The 16,115-nt window shown below is 39.1% G+C and overlaps 1 protein-coding gene across 2 annotated transcripts in view; it reads right to left on the bottom strand.

Moving 5' to 3' along the window:
• The window catches only part of SLC12A1 (solute carrier family 12 member 1), a 136,982-nt gene that overhangs the window by 71,060 nt on the left and 49,807 nt on the right, over positions 1 to 16,115 (bottom strand). For both annotated transcript variants that reach the window (XM_027860925.1, XM_027860926.1), the window contains exons 11-16: positions 15,735 to 15,842; positions 15,300 to 15,423; positions 10,550 to 10,651; positions 8,167 to 8,322; positions 6,615 to 6,714; positions 5,064 to 5,175 (exon numbers count right to left, since the gene is read on the bottom strand). In XM_027860925.1, coding sequence (XP_027716726.1) covers positions 5,064 to 5,175; positions 6,615 to 6,714; positions 8,167 to 8,322; positions 10,550 to 10,651; positions 15,300 to 15,423; positions 15,735 to 15,842 — 702 coding nt within the window. The remainder of the gene's footprint in view (positions 1 to 5,063; positions 5,176 to 6,614; positions 6,715 to 8,166; positions 8,323 to 10,549; positions 10,652 to 15,299; positions 15,424 to 15,734; positions 15,843 to 16,115) is intronic.

The following is a 16,115-nucleotide window of genomic DNA, read 5'->3' as shown; positions in this document are numbered from 1 at the left end:
TTCCCTCAGAGAATTAGTAGCCAGGAACACATGGGGGAAACCCACTAAAGCTGAAGACATTGAAAGGAATTTAAAAGAACAATTGACCACAGTAGCCAAGACAGTGTGTCATTCCCCAGATCCTTACTTGGCTATTCACTTCAAGTTTACCACGTGATGCTTGTTAAACATTGCCAAGACTGGACTGGTAGGACGGCTGTTCATTGATGCTGTTTTGCAGCATTGATTCTACCTCAGTATCCAGGTATGGGCAGAGCTGCTGGAGTTTAAATAAAACAAGAGGGATGGGTCACCAGGCTCTAACATTTATGGATTTTCCATGAGAGGCAGTGAGGCAGAGTGGGCAGACAGCTAGCCTTGGCGTCAGTGAGGGTAGAGGTCAAGTTCCCCATCTCACTTCTGATACATGTTGTCCATGTGACCCTGAGCAAGTGATTTAACCTCTCAGTGTCTTTGAAAATAAGTCAGGAAGCATGGCTTAGAGAGGGGCTGTGAAGATAAAACTGGGAAGTGGATTTGGGAAGTAACTGAATGAACTAGACAGCTGCCAACTCAGAGGAGTATAAGAGCTTGGTCTACTATCCAGCCTAGAAAAGTCTGAGTGGGGCTTCCTTTGGGGATAAATACTAAAAGAATGAGTCAGCAAAAAAGGAGGGCACTAAGAAAGACAAACCCTAGCTCCATTTACACTTTCCTTTAAGACCAAGATCCCCTTTTCAGATACTTTGTAGCTTTATAACCTTTGCCTTCTGTTAGATATTTGTAAATCTGTTTCCTAATGGTTAGAAAGCCTATGGAAAGGTCATGTGTATATCAGAGGGGCAGCAGTGGTAGAAGAGGGAGAAGCTAGGGTCCTGGGCCCGTTTTTATACATAACAGAAGGAACATAGGCGAAAGAAAGGATCATGATACAAAAGGAGGTCTGGAATCCGACAGGTGAAAGAAAGTGGTTCTGGGTCAGGCAGCCCAGGATCAAGAAATAGCTTCATATTTGAAGGCCAGAAGGAGGTACCAAAAAGACATTGCATTATGTTATTTGGCAAAACAATAAACGAAGACATTCTGGATGTCCATAGGTTAGACTTCCAATCTGTAGCTACAGAAATGGACTTAGGGGGACTGATGTGCTATTGCAGGGAAGTCTCAAGTGTCTATCCTCACACAATGGGAGAAGAGCTAGTTTTCAGAATCTCTTGAGGAGGTCCAAGGCCCAAGACAGTTAAGAAGTAAGAAAAATAAATGTTCCTTCTTAAAAAACCAACCAAGTTGCATAGAATTATGTACTTAGTAGCCTAAATGACCTTTTAAATTAGAAAAAAAAGTATATAAAGGAAAATTCAGAAAAGAAGAATGGAAAAGGAAAATGTTATATGTGTCTTTTGAATCCCAAAAACCATTGATTGACCTGCCTCTTTATAAAAGGATATATGTAAGACGTTGCATAGTGTTGTACAGCGATGCTCAAACGTTTTGGCCTCAGGACCTCTTTATACCCTCAAAAATTATTAAGGTCCCCCTCCCCAAGCGCTTTTGTTGATGTGGATTATGTCTATCAATATTTACTGTATTAGAAATTAAACTATCTTATTATTATGAAAATAACTAGCCTCAACTCAAGTATGGAAAGAACCATGCATTTGGAGCCTCAACACCTAGGTTCTTGATCCAGCTTTGATACTCACTGGCTGTTTGGTCATGGGTCATATCTAGGTGGTTCCAACACATGGAGTGCTAGACCTCGAGTTAGGAAGACCTAAATTAAAACCCTTCTTCAGACACTTACTAGCTGTGTGACCTTGGGTGAGTCACTCGGCCTTAGTTTTCTCATCTGTAAAATGGTGATAATGGTAACATCTGCCTCTTGGATTACCGTGAGGATGCAATGTAATAATATATGTAAAATGCACAGCTATCATTATTATATTATTCACTCTTTCTAACTCTCAGTTTCCTCATCCCTTTAATGGAGATAATACTACTTTTATTACTTCTGATTTAAAGCACTTTGTAAAGTGTAACACAGTATTTAAATGAAAGATGTTATTACTATTATGTCTTATTTCAAGACTCACATGCATTAGGGCCGTGGGGAAATGCTAACGTTACAGTTGTTAGCTGCCAGCATTTCAACCCTGGAGGCTTCCAGCTCTAGCCCTCCACTGCCATGGCCAGGGGTCAAGGAAGGGGATGTGCCAGCAGCCTGTGGTGTGTCTGGTAGTGATCCTTCTCTCCAGCCTCAGGGTATTTGGAAGGCCAATGAGCCATGGTACCTTCTTCCAGTGACTCACATGCCTGTCAGTCCCACAGAGAAGGGTGTATGTAGACAAAGGCTACAACCTCCATGACCTCTCAGGTGGCAGGTTGCTCATTATTAACCTGTTGAGGGCCCTAAAGGATCTAGTACCTAAATTTTGTTATTCCCCAAAGCGGAAGTTGTTGGTTTATATGTGAAGTGGAAATACTTCTAAGGCTGAAAACGATGACTACAGTGTAAGTACCAGCTCCCTGGGGTGAAAATCAATATTGTTTTTCTCCTTCTTACATCATTATTACAATTTAGCATTTATCTCCCCACCCACTGCCTATACCCAAGGCCAGCCTAGGTCAGTGCTTTAGGAAGTCATTTTTCCTGTGGCAAAGCTTCTCTCCTTGCCTCCCTATGTTCTTTTGCAAAAAGATGGTGGACAATTAAGCCTGGAGCATAATAATGTTGACAACATCTGCAGTCCCAAGAGCTCCCAGAAAGCAACTGACAAATCATAACCGTTGCAGAAAGTGTTTTGAGCCCCCTAAGAGAATATAAGCACCTGGGATCAGAACTCTTGGGCAATCAACATGGAAACATATGATACATCCAAGACACATGTTACACAGACAAGGAACCCTCCCAGAGGTGGTGATGTAGCTGCCAGTCAGATTTCTTATGATAAAACTGAGTTTTAGAAGCAATTGCATCTTTTTTTCCTAGATGTAGTAACGAAGGGGTTAAAACCATGTCCTTATGGGCCCTAGTTATTCTTGCCAATCTATAACCATTTTTGCCCCCGTACCCCAATTCATTTCTCCATTTCTAAAGAAAGCAAGGAGTTTCAATCAATCATATTTTCATTGCCCACTAAACTCAATTTTGCCTAAATTGCTAGATAAGGAAAACACACCAAACTGCTTACTCCATCAAAACAGGCCCTTGTCGCATATTGGCAAAAAATGAAAATCTATTAACCCAGGATGCCAAAGCTGATAACATGAGAGAAAGGTGCTTAAAAGATTAAAAAATGATTGAAGTCATAGATTGTCAATTACTTATCCCATAAGTGCTTTCTAGACTGCCATCTTTTCTTCTAGGAGATTGCTTGAGGGTTGCATCTTCTCCAGTGTTAGAGTGTAAACTCCAAGAGGTCAGGAATATGCCTAATTTGCTTTGCGTAGCACCTGGAATATTGCTAACTGCAAAAGTAAGCTTGCATTACGCCTTGCTGACTGACTGGCCTCAGGGGCACATCACTTCTCAAGAACCTATTTCCTAGAAGGTATAGAAGGTCTCTGGAGGGAGCAATGCCACTCATATTAGATCCTAGGATCATGTGCCTAAATCTGGAAGGGACTTCAGAGGTCATCTAATACAATTTCCTCATTTTACAGGTGAGGAAAGTAAGGCTGGTGAAAGTAAGTGACTTGCCCAAGATCACACAGATAGTAAATATCAGAGGAGGAATTTGAACCCAAGTCCTCTGATTCCAGAACAACTGTTCTTTCCAGTGTGACACACTGCCTCCCAATAGGTCTAAGGACATGGGTATCAGTGACTGTTATGATTCCTAGAATAGTGTCAGAAAGATCACTGGATTTGGAGTATGAGAGAAAGGAGTTTGAATTCAGGCTTTGTTATGGACTAGATGTGTGTCTGCAGCCCTTACCTCTTTGGATTTCAATGTCCTCATCTGTCAAGTAGGGTAATAATACCTGCTCTACTTACCTTGACAGATAGTTAAGAGAATACAATTGGGTAATGGATACGAAAATGATTTGAAAAAATGAAAAACATGATATAATAGCTCATCATTATAGCTCCCATAAAACATACCATGCCATGGTTTATAAAGTACTTTGCTAATTTTCTGTGCAAATTAATAGCTGGGGCCTTTGATAGAGATGTCTGTGCACATATGGATTATGATAATAATAATAGCTGACATTTATATAGTACTTTAAGGTTTGCAAAGCACTTTGCATACATTATCTCAAGTGATCCTCACAACAACCCTGAGATAGGTGCTATGATCATCTCCATTTTACAGATGGGAAAACTAATGCAAAAACATTAGAAAGGATCAAGTATGTTTTGGGCAGCATGAGCGGATTGCTTTATTATTGTTCCTTCCTATTTCACAGATTGGTGATGATGGTGGTGGTTAAATTTGGCAATCCACTTTCCTTCAGAAGAAAGATACTAATAAATTATGGCATCAGTAACTATTAACAGGCTTCCTGAAGAACACACATTTTGGCCTTTAATGTTTCTATGGGGCCTGGATAAATTTGCTTCATTCCCTAGGTAACCTTAGTGTAACAGATTTTTCCAAATATTTAACCTAAATGTGATGTGCTGTCATGGAAGCCCATTATGTTTACTTCTCTCATCAACTACTCAAAAAAATTGATCTCTATTCTCTCTATTACATCCCTTTATGCTTCCACTCACAGTTATGCCCCCAAACCCTCAATTTTTTCTTTGAGCTGTACACAGTCGGTTCTCTTACTTTTTACTCTGAGGCCTTCATTTGCAAATATTTATCACTTTCAGTTGGTCTCCCATGAAATCTGAAACACATTTCATGGGCCCATTTAAATTCAGGATCACAGGTACTTGCTGGTCATTGCTCTATGAATCAGAAAAAAGAATTGTCCCACCTGCCCCTAGCTCTCTTGCTAATGATCCTCCCCCTCCCGACAACGTTAAAAGGGAAGGGCAGGAGGCAACAACAATCTTCTATGAACACAACTTTCCATAGGTCCTGGCATCCATCCCCTTAACTCTGGAGTTCTACCCTCCAAGTGCTTACCACATAGACTTCACAGCAGATGCAAAGACCACTGTTCTTGGTAAATGCATGTGTTATGTCCAGTAGAGCTGGTCTCGTCATGGGTCCACCAGTTAAAACAATACACTGGGGCCTAGAAATGGAAAATAAATGATAAGCGCTAGCCGTGGAAATAGAATCACATGCATAGCACCACAGCATTTTGGAGTTGGGAAGATCCTCAGCAGCCATTCAGTTCAAACCCTATTCAAAAAGAATCCTCACTAAAGCATATGCCAATTGAAAACCTCCAATGAGAAGGAATCAACCACCTCCTAAGACAACCCATTCCACATTTGAACCTCCATCATTGGTAAGACCTTTTTCTTTTTCTGACCTCAAGTTTATATTTGCTTCATTACAATGTCTACCTACTCCTGTTTGGTTTGGGGCCAGATAGAACAAGATGAACTCCTATTCCACACTCAGTCCTTCACATATATGAAGACAGTTATCATGTCTCTTTTTGCCTTGAGTCTTCTCCAGGCTAAAAGTTCCCAGTTCTTCTGATTCTCATAGACTGAAGGCCTTCACGTTCTAGTGACCCTCCTCTGCACTTTCTTCAACTTGTCAATGTTCTTCTTAAACTGGGTTTAGTGAGAGCAGAACATAATGTTATAGATATGGTCTGATCAAAGCAGAGTACAGAGAGGCTATCACCTCATTATTCCTGGAAGCAAGGCATCTCTTAATACAACCCAAATTTGCATTGGCTTTTTTGACTGTCACATAACCTTGGTGATTCGTATTTAACTTGTGGCCCACTGAAACTCCCAGAATTTTTTTTTAGACAAGCTGCACTCTAACCATGGTTTCCCCTCTGCTGTACTTGATTTTTTTGAATGCAAGTATAATTATTTACATTTATTTATTCATGTAAACATAGAGCCAGGACTACAAAAAAGCCAAGGTAATGACTATAAAACTTATGGCAAAGATCAAAAAGTACTTAATTATATTTTTTGTTAAAAGTTTTCATGGGGAGTTGCATTTGGGGAAGACTTCTTAGAGTTCTTTGAGTTGCCTTCTGTCCAGACACTTTTGTGTTTGTGGGGAAGAAACTGGAAGAAAATGATGAAGTAGGGCAAAGTTTTTCCTCAACCTCAAGCCTAAATCTGCCTTTCTATAGCTTCTGTCCCTTTCTGATCCTTAGTTCTGCCTTCTGGGGCCAAGAAGAATTAAGGTTAAACCTTCTTCCATATGCTGTCCCTTCAAATACTTGAAGGCCCTTGTCATGCTTCTCAAGTTTTCTCAACAGATGGCCTGGTCTTCAGTCTTTACCTGCTTCAGCTGTGGGTAAGGCTAGTTGTGCTTGGTGATATGGGAAGCAACAGGAGAGGATGGGCATGGCTAAGAAGATATAGGAAGTGGCACCAGACATTATGGGTAGGAACACATAGTATTTTCATGGGTAGAGATCTGATTTCTTTTAAGAATCTGTGCTCAGCTCTTGGTCCAATTCAGCAAGAACGTGTTTTTTAAAAGCACCTGTCTGTAATCCAAAGCACTACGGTGTTTTCTGGTTAACTTTACCTGAAATTTTTCACATGATCTTCTACAGTGGTTAATTCCAGCGCATTGTCTAAAGCACTCACATAGGAAAGAGCTTGAGTAGAAGATCCCCAGTTCACATCTATGGATGAAGAGAGATGATGACAGAATACACAATGTTTAGGGTTTTTTTTCCTCTTTTGAACTAGGAACAGCAGAGAGCACTGAATCTGAAGTCAAGAAGACCTGAGTTCAAATCCAGCCACAAATGCTTCCTAAATGTGTGACGCTGGGCAAGTCACTTTTTCTCCTCCATAAAATAGGGATAATAATGGTACCTACCTTCCCTGGTTGTTGTGAGGATTAAGTGAGATAATGTTTGTAAAGCACTTAGCACTGTAACACAGTCCTTCTTAATAAACAAATGTTGCCTTCCTTTCTTCCTTTCTCCCTCCCTCCCTCCCTCAGCTTCATCAATAGAAAAAAAGAGTCAAAACTGGAGGAATCACAATATAGAGTTTATAGGACATAGGTTTAGAGCTAGAAGGGACCCTTAATGGACATCTGGTGCAACCTCTTCTCTTTACAGATTAAGAATTAAAGGGCATTGGAGATTGAATGATTTGCCCATGGTACCCTAGGTAATAATAAATTTCAGGATTTGAACCCTCATCCTCTAATTCCAGGGCCAGAGTGCTTTCCATTACACTACACTGTGTTTCTCAAATGTCTGAGAGAAAGAATGTCTTGTATATTCATAAACAATACCCAAGAGTGGGAAATATTGTTTCTGTGTAGGAAATGTCTAGCTAAGCAGGAAACCGTAAGTCATGTAGCCTTTTATTGGGTTCTCATTTCGGGGAGGTGGTTGTATGAAGATCACATTCTGGGCAAGCAGACTCAGGAAGTGAGTCAGTCCACGAATAAAATCCTTATGCCAAAATCATAGAGTTTAAGGGGCCATTTTCAAGGGCATGAGAGAAGGAGACGTAAGGAGTGGATGTGCAAGCAGATGGTACTCAGCAAATGTTTTTTTCTGAATAAGTAAGCTAACGAAGTGGGCAAGAATTCATGCAAAATGGATATCCCTAAAGAGCTTTACTGATTTTCAGTATTTCTTCTAGGTCTGGCCCTCCAAGGATTACTTTATGTGGCAGGGGAGAAGAAAGAGTCTGCTTCCTTTTTCTGTTTTCTCAAACTTAAAGGTAAAAAAAAAGGATGTTCCAACTTTAATGAGTCTATAGAGTCTCAGAGAAAGGAAGGGGGGCCCCCAACCTTCTATAGATTATCTCTGGGATGAAGGCAACACTTTCCCCCATCAGTCTTATTCTGGATAAATCAGAAAAATGGTAGGCAGTAAGTATGGGGGAAGGTCAGTTGATGCTAAGCGACCATTTTCAAGATATTTCAGTGCTTGGAGCAGCAAACAATCCCTCTGCCTCTTCCCTAGAATACTTGGCTGTCAAGGAACCAGTATGCAAACTTGCCCATTGGTTGTTTTCTATGGTTAAATGGAAAGTTGTCCTGACAACCGTGGTTGGTTCATCAAATATGATTTGACAGCTGTATAATGAAAGGGCCTTTTTGAGCTTACCTGGCTTTTTGTATGTCACATAGATATAGAGGAAGAACTCAATAACATAGGTGATGACAGCTGCCCACCAATTTATAACAAACATGACTGCACAGCATAATATGGCTCCAGAAAGAGATACCCACATGTTGTAAATTCCATATGCAGGTCTCCAGCCTGAAAATCAAGAACAAGTTTATTTAATTCAATTCCATTCAACCTCAATTCAATTCAATAATTATTGCATAAACTACATGTGAAGGACTGTGCTTGCTGCTGGGAGAGATGCATAAGACATAACCTACATCCTCAAGGAGCTTATAATAATAGTTCATATATCTTATTTTATATAAAATTTTACATGGGTCAACTAATTGTATCTTCTCATTAACCAAATTCTGAATAATAGATCATGAAAAAATTGCTATCCCTATTTTACAGATGAAGAAGTTGAGGCTTAGAGAAGTTACATGACTTGTTCAAAGTTATATTATTAGTAAACAACAGTAAGGACTCAAACTCAGGTCCTCTGACTCCAAATTTCATGTTCTTTCCATTGTTCTATGGTGCCTCATCATTTAGTAGGACGAATAAGTATATCGTTAGAATGCCAGTTATAACCTCCAAGTGCTGTCTCTGGAGTCAGAGAACCTGGATTCAAATCCCACTTCTGATAGTTATTACCTTCTTGATAATGAGGTAAGTCATGTGGCCTTCTTGGGTCTCCATCTCTTAATATACCACTTTGATCATGTTACTCATGAAGCACACATTCCCATTGCTGACATGCAGGACTTTATGTAATCAAGTTCCAAACTGTCTTTATAATTTTATTTTATACTGGAAATATTCTGCCCTTCTCCCCTGTCCACATCCCCTCATACTGACTTCTGTGGTCTCCATGACATTGCTCATGACAACTACTAAGCTTAGCATAAGATTCACTCATTTCTCTGCTTGTTGAATTAAGAAAAAAACCATAAACCACAGATACCTTACTCATCAAACATAAAACATTTTAAAAATATAATTTTATTTTTATATACATCATCCTAAACTGATTTTGTGGATCAGTAACTTTTTTTGGAAGAAGGGGTTCCCCAGCCCTTTTCTAGGGTCCATCTGTCTTGGTTAGATATCTTTCAAATCAGATTTCTGGAAAAGGAGACAGCAAGAAGGAAGGGGAGAAGCATCACACAAATGGCTCTCAATGATAATTGTCTGATAGTCAAAAAGTACTGCTTTGGAGAAATAGCAATCCTGAAAGCCAAAATTGGGATCATGAGATCGTCTAAGTTGGAAAGAACCTTAGAAATCCATTATAGTCCAACAGCCTAATTTCGCAGATACAGAAACTTGTACAAAGTCACTTAAAAGTAGCTGGGGGGTAAAGTAGAGAGAATGCTGAGTCTGGAGTCAGGAAGACCTGAGATCAAACACGGCCTCAGATACTTCCTAGCTGTGTGACTCTGGGCAAGTCACTTAACCTCTGTCTGCCTTAATTTCCTCATCTGTAAAATGGGGATAATATTATCACCTCCTTCCTAGGGTTGTTGTGAGACAATATTTGAGATAAAAATGAGATAATATTTGTAAAACACTTAGCACAGTGACTGGTTTGTAGCAGGCACTTCATAAATGCTTCTTTCTTTCCCTCCTCTCCCTGTCCTGCTACTCCCAACACATAAACACAGATGAGAAAGAGCAGAGCTGGGATTCCAATTCAAGTCTTTTGACTCCTGTCCCATTAATGGAAGAAAGAAAGTGGTAGAGGTACTGACAGCGGGGGGAGCACACTGGGGGGTGTCGCAGTGAGGAATTAGTCTTTGGTTTACAATTTTGAGCCACTATTAATCCAGGTAAAGAAATATATTGAGGTCATCTGTATTTGAATGATGGTTGCCCACCATAGATCTGCCTTTGCTCTGCTCAGTAGGTAATTATGGAAGCTACTCATCCTTCTTCTCCTCTGTACCACTGGCAAGAAGCAAACTGATAGTATGGAAGTTTCAAATATATACATTTATTCCACTTCTTGGGTCACTTTCACCCTGGAAATAAATAGTGGTGTTTTTCTACTGCTGAAATAAATGTGGTTTTTCTAGCAATGAATAATTTATTGCAGCAGGAGAAAATTGACTTTACGGTTGGTCAAGAAGGCCATTGCTCATATGATTTTCCCTTCAATTTCAGAAGTTATCCCCCAACTCACCAAAATAGAGTGGATTACACTGCCCACCACCTAGATATAAGTATAGAGATGCTTATAAATTCAGTTGTGCAAGCGTGTTATCCTTCCTCTAATTTTTCGGAAGGGAGGAGTGAGGAGGCAGGAACAAGAGAGATGAGAAACAAAGGGTTTACCGGTTCTTTGGTTCATTCTGAAATATCAAACTCAATTTACCTGGAGATTTTGCATAAGATGCATGAAAACAGGAGAAGTTAATAAGTGCATATGAAGCCAAGAAGAAGTTGGAGATGATGGGAGCAATGACGTTCAGTTCCGCTGTGGAAGAAAAACACAATCAGATACTAACATATGAAGGCTGAAATCTAGGGGTAAGCAACTATTATAACCTAGAAGCATGACCTTATTTAGGTACTAATGGCATAGCTGGCCTCTGTCAAAATTTAAGGAGTTGGTGATTTTTCTTCATGGCTGCATTATTTACTTGGAGTCTATAATAAACTGGATCTTAAAGTAGTGGGCAAGAAAAAATCCAGTCAATAGGCAGATGCAACAGTATTTCATCCCAAAACAAATACAGGTGGGACTAAGAAGAGGACTGAAGGGCAAAACAGATGAAACCTTCCCCTGAAATACAATAATGACCCTGGTTCACCACCTTCCATTTACCTAAATCTTTAAGTTTCTGAAGGAATCACATGGCAAAAGTATTCAGCTATTCTGTTCTCTTCAAAATATTCTGAAATTAAGCATCATCTCACCCCTGTCTTCTTTCTCTCCTGGACTACTTTGAGCAAGCTCCTACTCAAACCATGTAGATATTATATGTATATTGCATAAAAGGGACCACAGTATGGAGAAATGGCTCAGGTAATTTGTACACTTTTCCTGTCAATAAAATGTTCATAGAATATTAGCTGTAAGTCCCTTGAGGCCAAGCAAATGCTTAATAAATTATTGATTTTTATCTTCATGTCCCTCAGATCAAGAATAGTATCTTGCATATAGTAGATGCTTTGTTAAATCAAATATAAAAGGGGCCTTAAATGTCATATAGTCTAAATTATGAGACAGATGGGTGACACAGTGGATACAATGCTGTGCCTAGAGTTAGGAAGACCAGAATTCAAATCTGGCCTCAAACACTTAATAGCTATGTAATTCTGGGCAAGTCATTTAAACATTTTTTGCTTCAGTTTCCCTATCTGTAAAATGGGGATCCTAATAGCACCTCCCTCCCAGGGTTGTTGTGCAAATAAAATGAAATGTTATTTTTAAAGTGCTTTGCAAACCTTAAAGTGCTATATACATACTTGTTACTATTTGGATATCTATATAAATTCTAGCTCTCCAAACTTTCCAGTGATCAAATGGGATAACATATGTAAAGCACTTTGCAACCTTAAAGTCCTGTATAAATGCTAGCTATTATTATTATTCCAATCAATCAATCAAAAAGAATTTATTAAATGCTTACTATGTTCCAGGTACTATGCTAAGTGCTGGCCCTACAAAGGTAGGTTCCCAAGAGGGGAGGTGTCTTGTCCACTGGGATATACGTATACAAAGTGCTAGAACTCAGTTCTCTTAATTCTCAGCTTAGTGTTTGTTCATGAAGCCCTAAGCATGGGCGAGTGGAGGAACTTTAATAATATATTAGCTATCTCATGCAGGGGCTCTTCACCTGAGGTGATCTGATGGAGTCTATGGATACCTTCACAGAATGAGGTTTTTAAATGCATAAAATAAAATACATAAGAATACAAAGGAAACCAATTATATTGAATTATAGCTATCAAAAATTTCTTAGAAAAGTTCACAGATCTTAGGTTAAGAACCCCTGATCTAGTGGATACATCTAATGGATTTGGATATGGCTTTCTATAAACACAGGGCTGACATTAATCAGAGTGTGATTTCAGAGGCTCCGGGAAGTCTCACTGCCTCCCCCAAATATTTTCCCTACTTGCTCACTGATGCTTCTAATTTTTTAGAATTTTAATTTACTTCTTTAGGATTAATTTTTTTAATGTAAACTCCTTCAGGTCAAGAACTGTTTTCATTTTAATCTGTGTATCCCCATCCTGTACAGTGCCTGACATATAGTAGGCACTTGAGAAATAATTCTTGTTGAACTGAACTGAACAATTGGCAAAGCCTTTTGTTTCACAGTTGGGGTTGGGATAGGGGGAACTCTTAAAACAAAAATACCCTTGGGAAATGCAACTCATTGCTTTCAATTCGCATTAAAGTATAACTGACTAATATAAGAACAATCTCAATTAATCCAAGATTTTTGAAGTTTAATTTTTAAAACTTCAAGTTCTTATAGCTTTAATTTTTAAAGTTTAAGTTTTGACAAAGGGAGAGGTCATTACAAGCACAAAAGGCTGGGTGAAGGAGGATTGTGAAGGGATGAAAAGAGTAGAGAAAGAGAAGACTGGAGTTGCAGATAAATTACCTATTTCAAGTGTATCTCAAAGGTGGGTACACTAAGAAAAGCCCATCTTTTCTTCAGGGCAATTTGATAATGCACTAGGTAAAGCATAAGTCTTAAAAACCTTCATGCAGACCTTTTTGATAAATGATTTAAATGCCAGGAAACCAGGCTCTCCCAGTCAGAGAGATCTCTGCGCATACACGTGGCTGTGCTGGAACCAGCTCTAACTAGTTCATCAGAACAGGTTATTAAATTTTCAACATGAACATTTACACCTCAGAAATCAGCAAATGCTATAAATTGTTAGGGTGTGGTTTATTGTTTTGTTGATTGTGTAGACTTGAGAAAGCGATAGAGAAAATGTTAATAATGCAGTTTAAACTTAAAACTGTATTGTTAGTATTCTCTCTCCATTATAGAGCTGGTTATTAAATATTTACAGTACACACCTGAACATATCTCAATTCTATTGGTCCTGGCTTTAAGGAAACTTAGATGCAGATCATATCTTATTCTATATCACTATAGAGCCTTGCATGGCATATATTCTTGTATATCTGGGGCCAAAATGTTCAGTCGGTTTAAAATGAGAGGAAATATAGGTCTTAACCTCAACCCTGTCATGGCACATATGATATAGGCAATATCATTCAGTAACTCCTCATTTATCTAGAAGTAAGACTTCTGGCAACTGCCGTCATTTGGACCACAGGCAAGAAACAGAAAGTTATGGGATTTTAAATGTTGGGGAGACTCTGGAATAACCGTCACAAAGTCCATGCACCATGGTATACTTTGTAGGAATACTTTTGTAGGAATCAGGAAGATCTAGGGCCTTCGCTAGAGCTTATTAGCCCAATTTGCACACAATTCCAGTACTGTTGCTCTTGTCATTTCTAAGGCCATAGAAAAATAGGAGGAAATTAGAAAGGGCAGAGCTTTACAAGGCGGTCTACTGATGAATATGCCAACAGCCAAAGGAACAACTGACAAAGTACGGTATTACCGCATGTTAGAGGTCGATGGTGATGAGGATGGCTTTTAGTCATCAAAAAAGTTAAAAGGTGTTCATTCAGTGGGTGCTGCTTAAGAAGGTAGTAGAGGACATCATGCATTCTAGAAAGATTTCCGTGAAGTAATGAAAATTAAATCCGACACTTAAAGGGTTTAGCTTCAATTATATGGAAAGATTACTGACATGGAAAATATCCCCAGGATGCCAAATAAGTGAGGCATTGCTATACTTTGTTCTTTGAGGTTGTTATTTGATCTAGAAATCCAAAACAGCAATATTTGCCTGATCCTTGGTAATCTTATAAAGATTCAGGAATTACAGTTAAATTCCTCTTCAATGGGAGAGTGATGGGACTGGGTCTATTAATTAAATTATGTCATAGGTAGGAATGGTTTGTTCTGCATGTTGTATACATGTGCAGGTGCCAGGGCTTCTTGTGGCCAGCATTGCTAATGCTTTGTCCCACACACTGGGACACTAATGGTGACATGGCTTATGGTAGAGCAAGGACATCCAGGCTGGAGCTGGTGAGTTTGACCCAAATGGGAATTTTGCAGGTATCTTTTGCTTAGTAAGGAAAGGTAATCAAGTGTAGATTTTGACACTCATTTACCCACTTCTAAGACATAGTTATATAGATTCAATTAAATTAAATTCACCAAAAATCTGTTAAGCACATATTAAATGCAAAGAATTGTGCTACATTCGAGATAAATGTATATCCCAATATGTACCCTTACATGCAGCCCAATGGATAAAAAACAAATACAGTCCCTACTTTCAATGAGCTTTCATTTTTGCCAAATGTAGGTGGAATCTGGGCCTTTTTTTAAATAAAAAAAATAATGGGCAACAGAAGGGCAACAGAATCAATCAAAATTGAGAGGAAAAATCTTCCTAATGAACTATTCAAATGTGAAATGGACTGTCTCAAGCTGGAGGGGGTTTCTCTTCTCTGGAAGTTCTCAAGCCATAAATGTGGATGACCCCATTCTGAGTATGGTATAGAGGATTCTTAGGTATGGGTTGTACAAGATGTTCTCTGAGATCCTTCCAACACTGAGACTCTGTGATTCAGAGCAAGAGTTTAATATTAGGAGTCACATGAGTAGAGTCATAGGGCCAATGTCATTATACTCTCTCAGGCTCAAAGGGTCACCAGATGTCTCCTTGGTTCTATGTAAATTCCGTACTTTCTCATTTCCTTCCTAAGCAAGCTCAATATACCAAAGCAGGGTAGAAAACAAACAAAGATTTAAAACTATCAATTCCACCTTCTTATTTTATAGATACGAATACCAAGGCCCAGGTTGAGTGATTTGCTCAAGGTCACACAGGTAGTAGACCTCAGAGGCAAGATTTGAACACAGGTTCTCTGCCTACAAAGCCAATGTTCTTTCCATTCAACCATGTTACTTTACCTCAAACTGACTTTCCAAACTTGAAAATAAAGGCAAATGCATACTCAAAAGAGTTCCTTGACTTTTAGTGTTACCAAGAAACCCACTAACCAATCAAAATGAATGCCAAGGCAATAACAAATGTGAGAATATATCCTCTTAGAGGTTCGTTGTTTTTCCCATATCCTTTCGCAAAAAAATGAAGACCTTTGTAGATGTTGTCCTTGCAAAGAGCCTAATGGAAAAAAGGAGAGAAATCAGTCATTTATATCCGCACACAGTCATTACCCAGAAGTGACTCTTAAACAAGGAGATTTTCGGAAAGATTAAGTGACATGCAATACTGTAGCACTGGTTAGCATCTGTAGTTTATCATCCTTTATATTATTTGCATTTATCTTGAATATGTGGCAGATAGAGCACTTGGGCCAGATGCAAACATTAAAATGTTTCTGAAAATGATTGCTAGTGAGAATAAGTATTTCAGCTGGATACACATAAAGAGAAATCAAAGAGAAGAAAATCATGTTTCTAGGGATACAGTACCTGGAAAACTTTTGGTGCACTGACAAGAGAGGCCAGAGCAGAGGAGAGAGTTGCAGAGAAGATCCCAGCAGTGATTAAGGGTGCAAATCCTGAGACCATGCTCATTACCTTTAGAGAGAACAAACACTCAGATAAGGATAAGGTTAATACTTCTAGAAGAAGGGGACAGCTCTTACAGGTGGATGTTGCTCACCAAACTGCCCTTATTATACTTTTCTCACTGTCTTGGGGACAAGGGGTGGGGTGACTCAGATTACCAGATGCAGGCAGCCTAGAATTGTGGAAAGAATGCTGGATTGGGGACTCAAAGGAGCTGGGTTCCGATATTTTCCACCCATGTGGCCTTGGAAAAGTTTCTTAATCTCTCTAAGCCTCATTTCC

Source organism: Vombatus ursinus, unplaced genomic scaffold (genome assembly GCF_900497805.2).
Source record: "Vombatus ursinus unplaced genomic scaffold, bare-nosed wombat genome assembly UNPS02014335.1, whole genome shotgun sequence".
NCBI lineage: Eukaryota > Metazoa > Chordata > Mammalia > Diprotodontia > Vombatidae > Vombatus > Vombatus ursinus.
The sequence above is the reverse complement of the archived record's forward strand: the minus strand, read 5'-3'. Positions and strand labels throughout refer to the sequence as shown.